General features: G+C 26.4%; 1 protein-coding gene across 5 annotated transcripts in view; it reads right to left on the minus strand.

Moving 5' to 3' along the window:
- LOC107446647 (peroxisomal trans-2-enoyl-CoA reductase) overlaps positions 1–13,166 on the minus strand; it is a 43,201-nt gene that overhangs the window by 15,936 nt on the left and 14,099 nt on the right. For 3 of the 5 annotated variants that reach the window (XR_015430283.1, XR_015430282.1, XM_043043943.3), the window contains exons 4-8: positions 10,967–11,048; positions 7,262–7,358; positions 7,067–7,171; positions 4,721–4,835; positions 725–810 (exon numbers count right to left, since the gene is read on the minus strand). Coding sequence is in view for 3 of the 5 variants with exons in the window: in XM_043043943.3 (XP_042899877.2) it covers positions 770–810; positions 4,721–4,835; positions 7,067–7,171; positions 7,262–7,358; positions 10,967–11,048 (440 nt within the window). In the remaining 2 variants the exon portion in view is untranslated. Of the gene's footprint in view, positions 1–397; positions 811–4,720; positions 4,836–7,066; positions 7,172–7,261; positions 7,359–10,966; positions 11,049–13,166 lie in introns of those variants that run through there. The other 2 variants (XM_043043942.3, XM_071187427.2) reach the window with 1 other exon arrangement.

The following is a 13,166-nucleotide window of genomic DNA, read 5'->3' on the forward strand; positions in this document are numbered from 1 at the left end:
GAGAGATGTTTGTTTATTTTGATTGTTAAAAAGTGTCCGTGAAATCGACCCTTCCGGGAAAGGGACGTCCGGATATAGGACGTTACACCGTATATATATTTTTCAAAGGATATTGCAAAATTTTTTTTAAGGAGCGTAATAAAAATAGAGATATATCGAAATCCATGATATATAACCCATGATATATATGAGATATATAATCCTTTCTACTTTTACAAAAATCAAACTCATTACTTAGTTTTTAAAAAAATATAAAATGTAAAAGCTGAATTTAATTAAATGTTTAAATAAAATGAATACATTTTATTTTTGATCAGAATTATTTAAAATGATTAAAGGACATGAAATAGACTGAAAAAATATAACATGCTAATTTGGAAACTAAGATTTCATCTGATTTTCAATCAAAAGAACTTTATTACTCCGGGAACAAATTAAAAAGGGTTATGCTCTTATGCCAAAATAAATAAATAATAATTGGTATAAAAACTAGTATATGAAAATACTGAGTATTATGGCCATACAATTTTCATGTAAGAAATAATAATTGTGTATCAACACAGATAATAAGTTAAAAAAATAAGGATTCAATTAAAAATGAAATTAATACTTAATTTACATTTATCACTTATTTTTCATAAAAAAAGACACTCTTACTAATTAGAAACAAACAGTATGACAGTATTATAAAAAAATACATGTTAAATAATTTTTATAATTAAACCTTTTCCAACCAAAAATATAAACTTTTAATATACACCAATCACAGTTAAGAGTTTTCTCCATCAAACACTGGTAAATTATCATGATCTAAAAAAAAAAGTATAAAATCAGTACCAACTTAATCCAAAAAAGTATTACATAAAATCTTTAAAATAAAAAAAAGAACAATAAATTATTGCAAAAATGCATGTAAATTTCTAGAAAAGTCTCACAAAGCATAAGTCATAACACTCCAATGAAAATCAGAGTTGAAAATATTGTGAAAGTTCTGCAGTACTTCAAATAAAATATTAAAACAGGAATCAATAAATCGCAATTAAGAAGTTTTTATTATTTACTAATTTTGTGTTCTAGCTTAGAACATGGTAAAACTGATATTTTCAGCATTTTTCAAATAATCTAAAACATTAAATGAGAAGTGTACTTTTATTTAATGTTTAATGTATTGGCTTTTACTGCATGCAACAGTATTTATTTCTTCTATGTAAGATGAAATAAAAATATTAAACTTCAAAGCTTAATTTTATTTGATTTGATTAACTTAAACGATTGATTTGGTTGCTATTATCACCTCACAACTTCATTTAATATGCACATGAAAAAAAAAACACTCAACAACTAAATATTATTTTACTAACACATGCAAAATAGTGATTCCCCCTTTGTATGTCATTAATATGAAAAGGTCGTGCTACAGCATTATTTATATTAATATTATTATTTAGCTGTAAGTAATTTCTTTATTTTTATCTAACAAGTCAATAAAAGAATTTTAATACAAAATATTTAAGGCAATATGTTTTTTTTAAATTAAAATATAATTGAAAATAATGAAAAGGAATAAAAAGGGGCTGCATACGAAATAGTAAAAGGCTGTTTTAGTACTAATAGTTTGTAAATAAATAAATAAAAAAAAAATTTAAAAAGTTTATTTTAACAAAATGGAACTTCAAATTTAACAATATGCTTATTAACAAAAGGCAGCATTAAATAAAATAATAGACAATAAAAGATATTTAAAATGATTTTCGAATCATTTTTTGCTAAAATGTTTATTTTTTATAAAAAAAAAATGCATTTTGAAAATATTAAAATAATGAATAAAAACATAATGTATTCATATACGATTCAAATTTGCTTACACTGAAAATAAAATTTTTTTTTACAAAGATAAAACGTAACATTTGGTGAAACACATCATTCCCATTCATACTTTTGATTGTGGCGTAATATATTTTTAATGGGATTAAAAAATTTTTTTCACTAACTCTTTATCTTAGCTCATTTAATAACATTACATATCTTATTTTAAAATCTTTCAGAACTAGAATTTATGGCACTCTAATTTTATATTCCACCTTTTTAGAGACATCATGATTTAACTTTTACTGATATTAATCCTAGTTCATTTTTAATATATTTATCTTCGCAGGAAAACAAAGGCACGTAAACAATTAAACATTGCATAATTATGTTTATTTAAAGTAATGCAGACTCCCATTAGAAATTAAATTTCAAATTGAAAATTTTTTAACACTAAATTTTAATGTATTTTTTAATCTTACACATAGGTTCTCTTCATCTAAAAGTATTTATATAAATAATAAAAAAAAATATTATTAAAAAGATTTAAAAAAAAAAAAAAAAAAAACAGACTACGTTTATTAAAAAAAATGGCTTAGACCAATTCAGATTCAATTTAACCGGTCAACTCTGATAAGAAGTATAATTGTAACCATTATATATTTGCTTGGTTAAATAAAATTGGGTAAAAATGAAACTAAACGAAGTAAACATTAATATTCGTTTTTTTGTGTATGTATATTATGAGGTAGTGACTTCATAAAGATAAATACTAGAAATATATATGTGTGTCTGTGAGAGAGAGAGAGGGTATAATAAAGTAAATGTAAATATTTTAAATAAATCTCTTGAAAACAAAATAATTGAAAGTCTATTATTTTCTACACCAGATATTTAAGACTTAAATTATAATCTCGTAGAATGCATGTACAAATTTCTCAAGTTGAGGAAACAACTCAGTTTGCTCAAATTATTCTCAATTATAATTAATAAAGTTGCGGTGCTTAATAAAAATTTATATCTTTAGTTTATGCAATAAAGGCTCACTTAAATTCAAAAACATAATGCTATGTCACCTAAATTTTAATTATTTTTTGGAAGTTTTCTTCTTATAAATTCCTTGAAGGTAACTCCAATGAAATTTAATAATTAAACATAAAATTATACAATCTTGAACTGAGATTTCTTCTTATGTTTAATTATATTATATACAATTTTAAAGGATATTTAGACATAGTGTTCTGTAATGACCACCATTGATATATATTTTTAGAACCATTGTTGAAATTCATGAGAAAAAGGGAAGCAAATTGGGAGTTACAAATTAAAGTAGTGTAAAAAAATACCAGATTCAATATCAACTATAAAAAAATATTATATATAATCTACAGAATTAATATCACTAGATTTGACCTCTTAATTTTTCTTTAAAACATGAAAAAAATAAATTCTTATCTTGCGCTGTTTGCAATTCAGAGAATTAACCCCATTACACATTAAGTGGTTTCCAACTGCACATAAACAGGAGAGTGGTAATTGGTTGTTAATTCCATGTGATAATTTTCCTTTTGTTTCAAAAGAACTGGGTCTTATCTATACCGAGAACGAGCATGCAGACATTTAATGTGCTCACTTAGTAGAGTTTAACGATTTGGATAACAGAAAGCAAACTGATTTAACATTAAAACAAACAATAGACATTTTAAATCATAACAATAGGTTAGGAGTTAATTAAACATCGCTCAGTCTCTACTTTAAAAAATTTTGACGATCTTCTTGTATCATCATAGAAAAATTGAAGACGAGCAATAGGAAACCTACTAACAATCAACAGTTGATGAATTTTTAACTACATATAATTTTTATATTTTAAATATATCATACCTAAACACAAGGTGAGTTCTTTTTATTTCATTTTCAAACTCAGTATGAGTGGCTGAAATTGGTAAATTAATTTAAAGAAAGAATGAATGTTACCCTCTTATTAATTTAAAGAAAGAATGAATGAATGAATACTACAGAAAGAATGTTACCCCCTTTTTTCCCCCCGCCTAAATATTACATGGTCAGGGGGGAGAACAAATGTTTCTCAAGGATGTGTATCTATCCTTTTAGACCTATTCAAATTTTCCATTTTGACTCCCCCTCCACATTAACCCTTTTCCACAGTATTTCTTCTTTCCCTAACACTCTAATAATAAGGTTCCAAGAAATGCCTCTTACTAGCCATAGAAAAGAAGGGGGAGGGGACTCAGTTGCTCTCTTTTGAAAACAAATCTTCCTCTTTGTCCTGCATTCCAGAAGAGGAGTGTCACTAACGGTCACTCAATGGTCTTGGTAAATCTTCTCTACCTCGTTCTGGCGATTTATGGCATAAATCGCTAGAAAAGGTAAAAACATGTCAAAAGACCTCTTTTTTTAAGAGAAGGGATGATGAAGTGATGTTTGTTTATTTTGATTGTTAAAAAGTGTCCGGGAAATCGACCCTTCCAGAAAAGGGACGTTACACTGTAGTAACAAGTCTTGTTTCTTGAATAATAAAACTCATCTTTAGTCTTAATAAACTGCCTTTTAATCTTGTACCTGTATTTGTTTATTTTTAGATTGGATATATTTTTATTATTATGTTATTAACACCTGATTAAACTAGTTGCAAGATGCGTGTTTAGTGGTGACATTAATGTTACTTTCAAACAAAATCTAAGTTTACATCATATTTTCACAACTACAGTTTGTATAACATTTTTTTTTGTATTTAACTTAATAACATGATATTTTCTAAATTTCTTGGGACCACTATCCAAAAAGGATTTGAATGTAACTTGATTATCCTTTCTTCAGAACATTAAAAACTATGCAAATCATTTACTCTCATAATAGCCCATAATTTTTTGTATGTGTATTGCATCCTTACCAGGAATTTTCCACAGTAGAGGAGAATAAAGTCTTCCACCAGCATCAACATGAAATGTTTCCCCCGTAATAAATGATGCACCAGGAGAAAGCAAAAAGCAAACAGGAGATGATATCTTAAAATAATATAAATGAATTTAAATTTTAAAATTAGCAAAAAATAGAAATGTTTATACACAGTAAAGGAATTTAAACAGATAAAAAATAAAAATGGTCCAAATTTCTCCATGCTTAAAAAATAATTTTATTTTTGTTAAATTATTAAAAAATAATTTATTTTTGAGTGCAGTTAGTGAAACATTACAGTTGGTTAAAATACATGATTATTAAAACATAACGGCAAGGAAAAACAAGTCGTAAATAAAGTATGCCTATATTATCCAGAAATCAAGCTTATAAAAATGACTTTATTTTCCTATTTACTCAAATATTTTTGATGCAGACCTAATGAGAGATAATACATAATTCAATTTCAACTAAATATCTTTGATTTTAATAACAAGCTCAAATAACAAGAAAAATAAGCTAAAAAATGCAGTAAATACCTTTTTTAAAAAAAAACTAAAATAAAGAAAAGCAAAGAAGAAGTTGACAGCACTAGAATATAAAAGGAACCTTGGCAACTGTTTATTGCATGAGCTCTTTCTATTAGTAAGCAAGATCAACAAAATGCTAATCAAGGTAATTGAATATACAGGCAAACAACTATTTAAACAAACAATATATCCAAAAGATGGGAAAATCCCAATTGAAAATGCAACACAGCCGAACTAAATTGTATAATATGAAAATGTATCAATATTAAATTTTAATATTTCAAAGAATGCCTCATAAAGACAAAATCGTTTATTTGGATGAGAATTAGACCAAGAGACAAAAGCAAGACGATGAAACTTAACAAACAGATCATAAATGCAAACAGGCACTCAAATCATATAAAGCAATACTATTTGAGCCTTCCTCACTAAGTTAAAAGCCTCTGGGTCTAATTTCCTCTAAATCCAATTATTTTGTCTTAACGTGAAATTTGTCTAATACTTATAATTTCATTTTTTTATCAGTTTGACCTAGTTACAAATTTTAAATTGTTGATATACATAGTGGCAATAGATATTTTTAAATATTTTCACTTCAATTCAATTTTATGTGTGCTTTTACTAGTGACTTGTATTGCAAGTTCAGACCTGAAGCCTCCTTCTTTAATCGTTTTTATTTCAAGTTATTCTACTATCATATTCTATGAATAGTCAAGGGTCTTGATTAGCATTTTGTTAAACTTACTCACCAGTAGAAACTGTTCAAACAATAACAACAAAACTTCATTTGATGAGGGCCCCGCCTGTTACTTTTCCCCACTTTTTCGGTATCGCAAAAGATGGTGCATGTATTAGTTTATTAAGTTTCAAATTGTGAATTATAAATGCAATGTCACTATTGGCATTACATATTTCCTAGCTTTTAAAATATCTGTAATTACTTAAACTTATGTTTTTTAATCATTCTGAATCGAATTATAATTAAATTAAATCAATGAGTTAATTTTTATGGTAGCAATCAATTAGTTAATAATTTAATAGTTAATTATTATAAAAGCGAACATAAAATATTTTATTCTTTTCTTATTGATCAATGTAACAGCTAACTTTTTATTTCAATATTAATGTACTCATTAATTCACTGTTGCGCCTAATCGAAAACAAAAATCTATTTATAACTCTTTATTATCAATATCTTACAGCAAATATGTTTAAGTTACATGGTTATAATAATTCTCAATCGCCAAAGTATTTTCAAACCTAATATTGATTATGGGGGGTTGGCTTTATTCTGGCTATGTTATCTTTAGATAATTTGCCAATCTTGTATCTCTTCTACATGCTCCTGTGTCCGTTAGGAACAAATTCATTCAATTTTAATTTCAAATTTGTTACGACTGGGGGTGACCTTTTGGGCCTCCCAGTCCCAACCATTAAAATATCATTCATGCCAACAAAACTTCTCGACGTAGAGAATTTTGTCTTGATCCCTTTAATGGACTTCCTTTTCCTTATGATTTGTATATTTTAAATATGGCCACTTTGAATATACTAATTCTTACTTAATAAATTAAATTTTTACTTAAACAATTTTATTCATTTTTCTTGAGACAACACTTCAACTACCACTATATTATTAAATATGGCGATCACCGTCTGCATAATAATTTTGATCATTTATGTGACAGCAATGATTCATTTTAAATGTTTGATATAAAGTAAAATTTACAATCAAAATGCTCTTCAAGTTTTAAATTCCAAATTGCAAATTCGTAACATACATATAAAGAAATGATAGGCAAAATGCTTACTTCTTCAGGCACCCCCAGGCGTTTGGAAGGAATATTTTCTTTAACCATATCATAAATATTAATGGGATAATTCTTAGCAGCTGTTTCAGAATATATGGAAGAACCCTTAATAATGCAAGAAATTAAAAACAGACAAATTAAAATTATTGAAACAAAAAAAAATCAACAAATAGAATGAAATATTTTGAAACATACAGGAGCAACAGCATTAATTCTTATGCCATTTGATGCCCATTCAATTGCTAAAGATTTTGTCAAATTATCTAATCCACTTCGAGCAGCTCCTGAATGCCTATAAAAAAATATTGTTTTTTTAAAAGTTTGTTTACATTAGAAAAAGCATCACTACGCAAATAATCCAAACTGAATAAATATTTAATGCAGAATATTATCTTGAAAATCATTATGAAAGGTAAATTTTTCAATATAGAAAAACCACTCATCATGAGCCCACATTTATGAAAATTTTTGATTAAACTAGCTAAATTTAATACAGTAGAGAACCAATTATCCGGGATGCTCGAGACCATCGCTATCCTGGATGTCTGAATTTCCCGGTTTTCTGGATCGACCAAAAAGTGTCTTTAATCGATGTTTTATCAAACCCGAATTACAAGGAAAAAGTGTAATGCATAAAGTACAAGAAAAAAGAAAGGTACTCCTAACTTTAAATAGAAAAAAAAATGGTAAAAAAATAACATTTAAAAGAATAAAAAAATTTGCAAGTTTAGACAAGAAAAACAAGTTTAAAAAATACAAAATTCTCGTATTTATTTTTTAAAAATAATTACAATTCCTAAATTAACTAATATAAACAAAACCAATGGTTAAATAACGCAATATATTTCATACCTAATTATACGGGGGAAACGATAAAATAAAAAGAGAACTTATTAATCTAAATAAAAACACTTGAAAATTATCAAACCGAAACGATAGTTAAAAAAGGCACTAGCATAAATATTAAAACCCGGAACAAGGCAAGATCAATGAAATTTTAAAAAAAAACCTAATGATAAAATTTATGAATAAAAAGAATTAATTTATTAAGTGCGAAATTTATCGTGAAAAGAAAAAAATATCAAACGTAGTGGAATCAGAAAAACAAAACTGCAATCTGCTTCATAAAATAATCCTATGTTTAAATAAATAAATAATTCTCCTTTTATTATTTTTTGTTGTTGATCAAAACACGATATTTAATTACAGCAGATGTGATTCCACATCAATAGAAACTTGCAAATGATACCGCACTTCCAAAGAATGAAAATTTATTCAGAAGAAAAAGATTTTATTTTTATTAATCGATGTCAAATAGATAAATATATTTTTCTCTTTCATCTTCTGTTCACTGATATGCATTTTCCCCACCCCCCTCGTAAATCAAACAGAAAACGAAATCAGCATGCCACACCCTTGAGCTAGATTGACGGCCTAAAGGAGAAAATAAAACATTCCTCCCTTCCCTGTCTTCAACGTCACGGAGGAAATGACGTTTCTCTGGGTAAACGGGGAAAAAAATTCTCCCCTTCCTTACATTTTCCTCTACTCAACTTCAAGGATGAGTTCAATTTCCGCTTTTTTCATAGTCGTTCTAGTTTAAAATGACGGGAAAACCGATCAAAATTTTTCCTGGTTTTCTGGTTTCCCGGTTATCTGGATACCGGATAAATGGTTCTCTACTGTAGCATGTTTGGTAAAATTTCATATATGCATTAGAACATACTTTTTCGTGAGCAATTTTTTATTCTTTTTTGTCAAATTTATTGAGAAATAATTTTGGAAGCATGAAAATAAACAGAATTAGTGACAAATGTAAAAAAAATTATTAGAAGTATTTTTTGCATAATAATTTTGAAATATGCTTCAGGGTTATTTAGAAGTAGTTAAATCATTTTTTAAAGTTATTGTCAACAGGTACAACGATGCAACCTTCAGGGTAAATGGCAACTAGACTGCAAGCTAGATCAGCCCATTTTTCTCTTTCCTATAAAATTTGAGAAGTTTGAATATCATGAGAGAAGTACCTGAATGGTTGCAAATGCATTTCTGGTTTCAGAGATACATGTAAGAAAAGCTCATTTCTTGTGCTTACTTTTTAAAAAATTTTTTGAAAGCGCATTTTTCATTGAGCTGATTTAAGTGTCGAAAAGTATGGTCTAAAAAAGGCGAAGCTGAAATTATAAAACTCTAAGAAAAAGAAGAAAAATTGTAAAATGTAAGCAGTATGGAATTTCATCTCTTTTGAAAAACAATAAGGCTTTAATGAAAGTGTAGGAAAAAAATGTAACCGATTGTGGAAGGCTAAAAAAAAAGCAGGATAAAGGATTTGATGGAGCTCTCTTAAAATGGTTTGTTAAACAAAGAAATTCTAGTTTGTCAATAACTGTGCCTATAATGAAAATCCAAACTACACAAAAAGCAGCTCTTGTGCTAGGTTACACAGGATTTTCATAGCCTAATGAATGGCTATATAGTTTTAAGCAACATAATTTTAATAAAAATATGCCATATAAGGACAATTTTATTTTGCAACAGTAACTTTATTCATGGCATGAAGTTGTAATCTGAGTCAACTGAATTCACTTATGTACAAAACATATATGAATTCTAGAAAATTTGAGAACTAAAGCATACACAAACTAAACATTTGCAAAGATGAAAAAGAAAAACTTTATCGCAAAATACTTTATTTTAAGTAATTTTTTAAAAAAATATTTACTTATATTTATCATTTTCAAAGAACTTTTTAACATTGAATTTTTTTCTTTTCTTTTGTAGCTGAAGTCCAATGCTGACTAACTCAACTATGAATTTAAAAATCTAAATTACGCAATTTTAAATATGATGCAAAATTTAGTTTTCTTGCAAAGCCTAAACAAGAACACTACATTGTTGAGCAATCATTTTGTGTGCAAACCTTCTATGAAACATTAGAACGAAGTGAACTAATGGATTTTATATTGTTATTAGTTTGCCTCTTGTCACATTATTGTTATTAGTTTGCCTCTTGTTTTCTTGTTTATTATGATCTCTCAGCTGTTCAGCAGTAGAGATGGCTACTATTTTTCATAACAGCTATATTGGATCAGTTAAAGAATTTTTTTTATAAGCATACTTTTATATATGTTTATTATAAAATATTAATCAATTAATGTACTTATAAGAGTTATTATTTTATTTTATTAATGTTAAACCAGTTTTAAACAAAACAAAAAGGCTTAATATATTTTATCACTGTATTTAACAAATTATGTTATGATTAAGATTTATTTTTGGGCTTTAATAGTTTGAAATTGAACAGTCGAAAACAGTTCAATCAATAAAAACCATAATAGAAGATATTTTTCTCTTAATTCTATTAATGGATCTGTCCCTCTGTTGCATAACAGACAAGGAAACATATGCTACAGCTGTTTTTATTTCCGATTAATATAGAGGCCAGTTACTTTGCAACAGAAATTTATAATAGTTATGGTTTTGAATTGTAACAGTTATAACATTTTAATAAAAAATAACTATTATAACCCATCTTTACTACTGAACAGTTACTACCATGGCTCTTTGGTCAAATTTAGTTCACTAATGATCCTAATGACATTTGACATGTTAAAGTGATTTTAAATTATATAAAAGGGATTATTTTTCTTTTTAGGCAAAAATATAATATTTTTAAAGTAATTAACTTTTATTACAATGAAACAATGTAGGCTAATGTTTACTATTACCTGTCCACTTATTAATTATTATTTTAGGAAATTACTAGAGATTTTTTTCAATATGAAACAAATGAGAAAAAAAAAGAAATGATTTTCTTAAAATTAACCTGAGCCATAACATTAATTAATAAAAGATTTAATAGTATAATTTCAAAAAATTATTACTAAGATAATAACATACGCTGCTAGTGGTAGGCCTCTTTCAAAATCCATCAATATATTGATGATTACACCACCATTGTCTTTCATCCATTTATCATATACTGAAAAATATTTAAATTGTTAACTACAAATGTGAATATCTACGATTAATAAATGTAAGTGTCAGTGATTAAAAAACGTATTATATTCCTTTTAATAATTATAAAATGATGTGAACTTGTTAGATTAGAATTGATTTTGGAAAACCTAACCATTATTTTGGCAGTTATAATTTTATCGGGCTTTTGCAAATAGTTTTTTATATTTTCTCCCAATATTTTTATAAGATTAAATACGACTTTTAAATTTCGAATTTGAGTTATCACTTTTTAAGGCATTTGATTTGTGATGTTTGATTTGTTTTCACTTAATTTTTTTACATTAAATTACACTAAATTACACTAATTTATAATTTTTCTAGTATTATGGATTATTTGTCTCTTTTTCTTAATTGAACATTATGTGAACATGAAAGTAATGATGTTTTGTTACATTAAATTTTAAAATATATTTCAGCAAATTGTTTGCTTTAATCAATGATGTAAACGTTATCAGAAACCTTTTGCTGTCTAACCTGCAAAACTTAAATTCTGGATTGATAAAAATCAGTAATATTTTTGAAAGGTATATTAGAAGCAGGTATTTTGAAAATTTTATAGTGATATATATGAAATCTAATGGTGTAAGGTCGGTCAATTATGATAAGTGATTGAAGTACTTTGACCTTTAATCATTAAAATTTACATGATAATTTAAGACCAGACTGTGCAAAACAATCCCTGAAAAAAATTACGAATAGGGGTGGAAATATTCCAATCACCCACCATATTTGCCCGACATTGCACCATCAGATTATCATATATTCAGGTCATTACAACATTTTCTATGTGACAAAAAATTTTATAATGTGGATGATATTCAAAATCCGATATTTAAATTTTGCACGCTATATGACAATGTTTCTGGTGATGTGGAGAATGCATCATAGATTAATAATTAAAACCTGCTAACTCTTATAGAATTTAATATAACATTATTTTCCAGTCTGATTAACTTTTGCACTCTGTTTTCATTATTTTTTTCAGCCTGTAAATATTATGTAAAATTTTACAAAATAAAAATAAATAAAATAACAATGAAATTATTTTCTCTCAATTCCTTTGAGGTTTGTTGGAAGAGTATAAAACATATATCCTTCTATCTTAGTTTTCCCTCCTAAAATTATTGATACATAATAATTATGTTTTTGAGAGAAATGTATACGTATGTATTTACATCATAAACGTAAATTCATATCATATATGTATTTATCTCTTCATTATTTCAGAGCTTCATAATAATACTTATTTCATTATACAAGTTTTGTTAAGATAAAAGTACATTATATAAGCAGTTGGTACTGCATTTTTATCAAAAAATAAAAACTGTAGATTTTAACTTATTTTTAAAATTATGAATCAAATTTGTCTTTCTCTATACATATTTATCATCCATAATGGAAACGGCCACAAAAAATATTCTTACTTACACTTGAAAATAGGCTTGGACCACCCCTGTCATAATCAAATAAGCATCTTTAATTAATAGTATTTGTTGTACAAGTATGCTTTTCCACAATAATGATTCCCAGTCACTAATGAAATTATATAAGATTTTATTCTGTGGTTCTTTCTGCCTTTCCATTCAGGTTAACAAATCAGGTTTTTTTACTACTTCAACAAGGGGAGTATCTTATATAATGCCCCTGAATGACTACTGATTATGTAGAAGTTTAATACCATGATAAATCTATTAAAACTAACGAGTTATTCATCTGATAAACAAAAGAATAAAAAATTTATATTCATTAGTTATACAGAATGAATGAAGAATATAAATATAATTATAAAAGTAGAGGATATGTTAAGTGACAATTTTTTTTTTTGAGAAAAAGGAAACACTATGGTAAAAAATACTAAACCTGTATTAAAAGAAGCACTTTAAGCATAGAATTGTAATTTAAACTATTGATATATGATTGCAATTTTATAAGTGCATTTGTTTTGCATTAAAACGTATTATTTCCTTATAAAATACATAGTCACATTTCAATTTTGTATTTATTTTTAATATATCTAAGATAGAAAAATCTGCTTAATGTCAGTTAGCTTTGGTTCTGATTAGATCGGATTATCCAGAGA

The sequence above is a fragment of the Parasteatoda tepidariorum genome, chromosome 11 (genome assembly GCF_982258835.1).
Source record: "Parasteatoda tepidariorum strain Cologne lab strain chromosome 11, Ptep-v5.0, whole genome shotgun sequence".
Classification (NCBI taxonomy): Eukaryota; Metazoa; Arthropoda; class Arachnida; order Araneae; family Theridiidae; genus Parasteatoda; species Parasteatoda tepidariorum.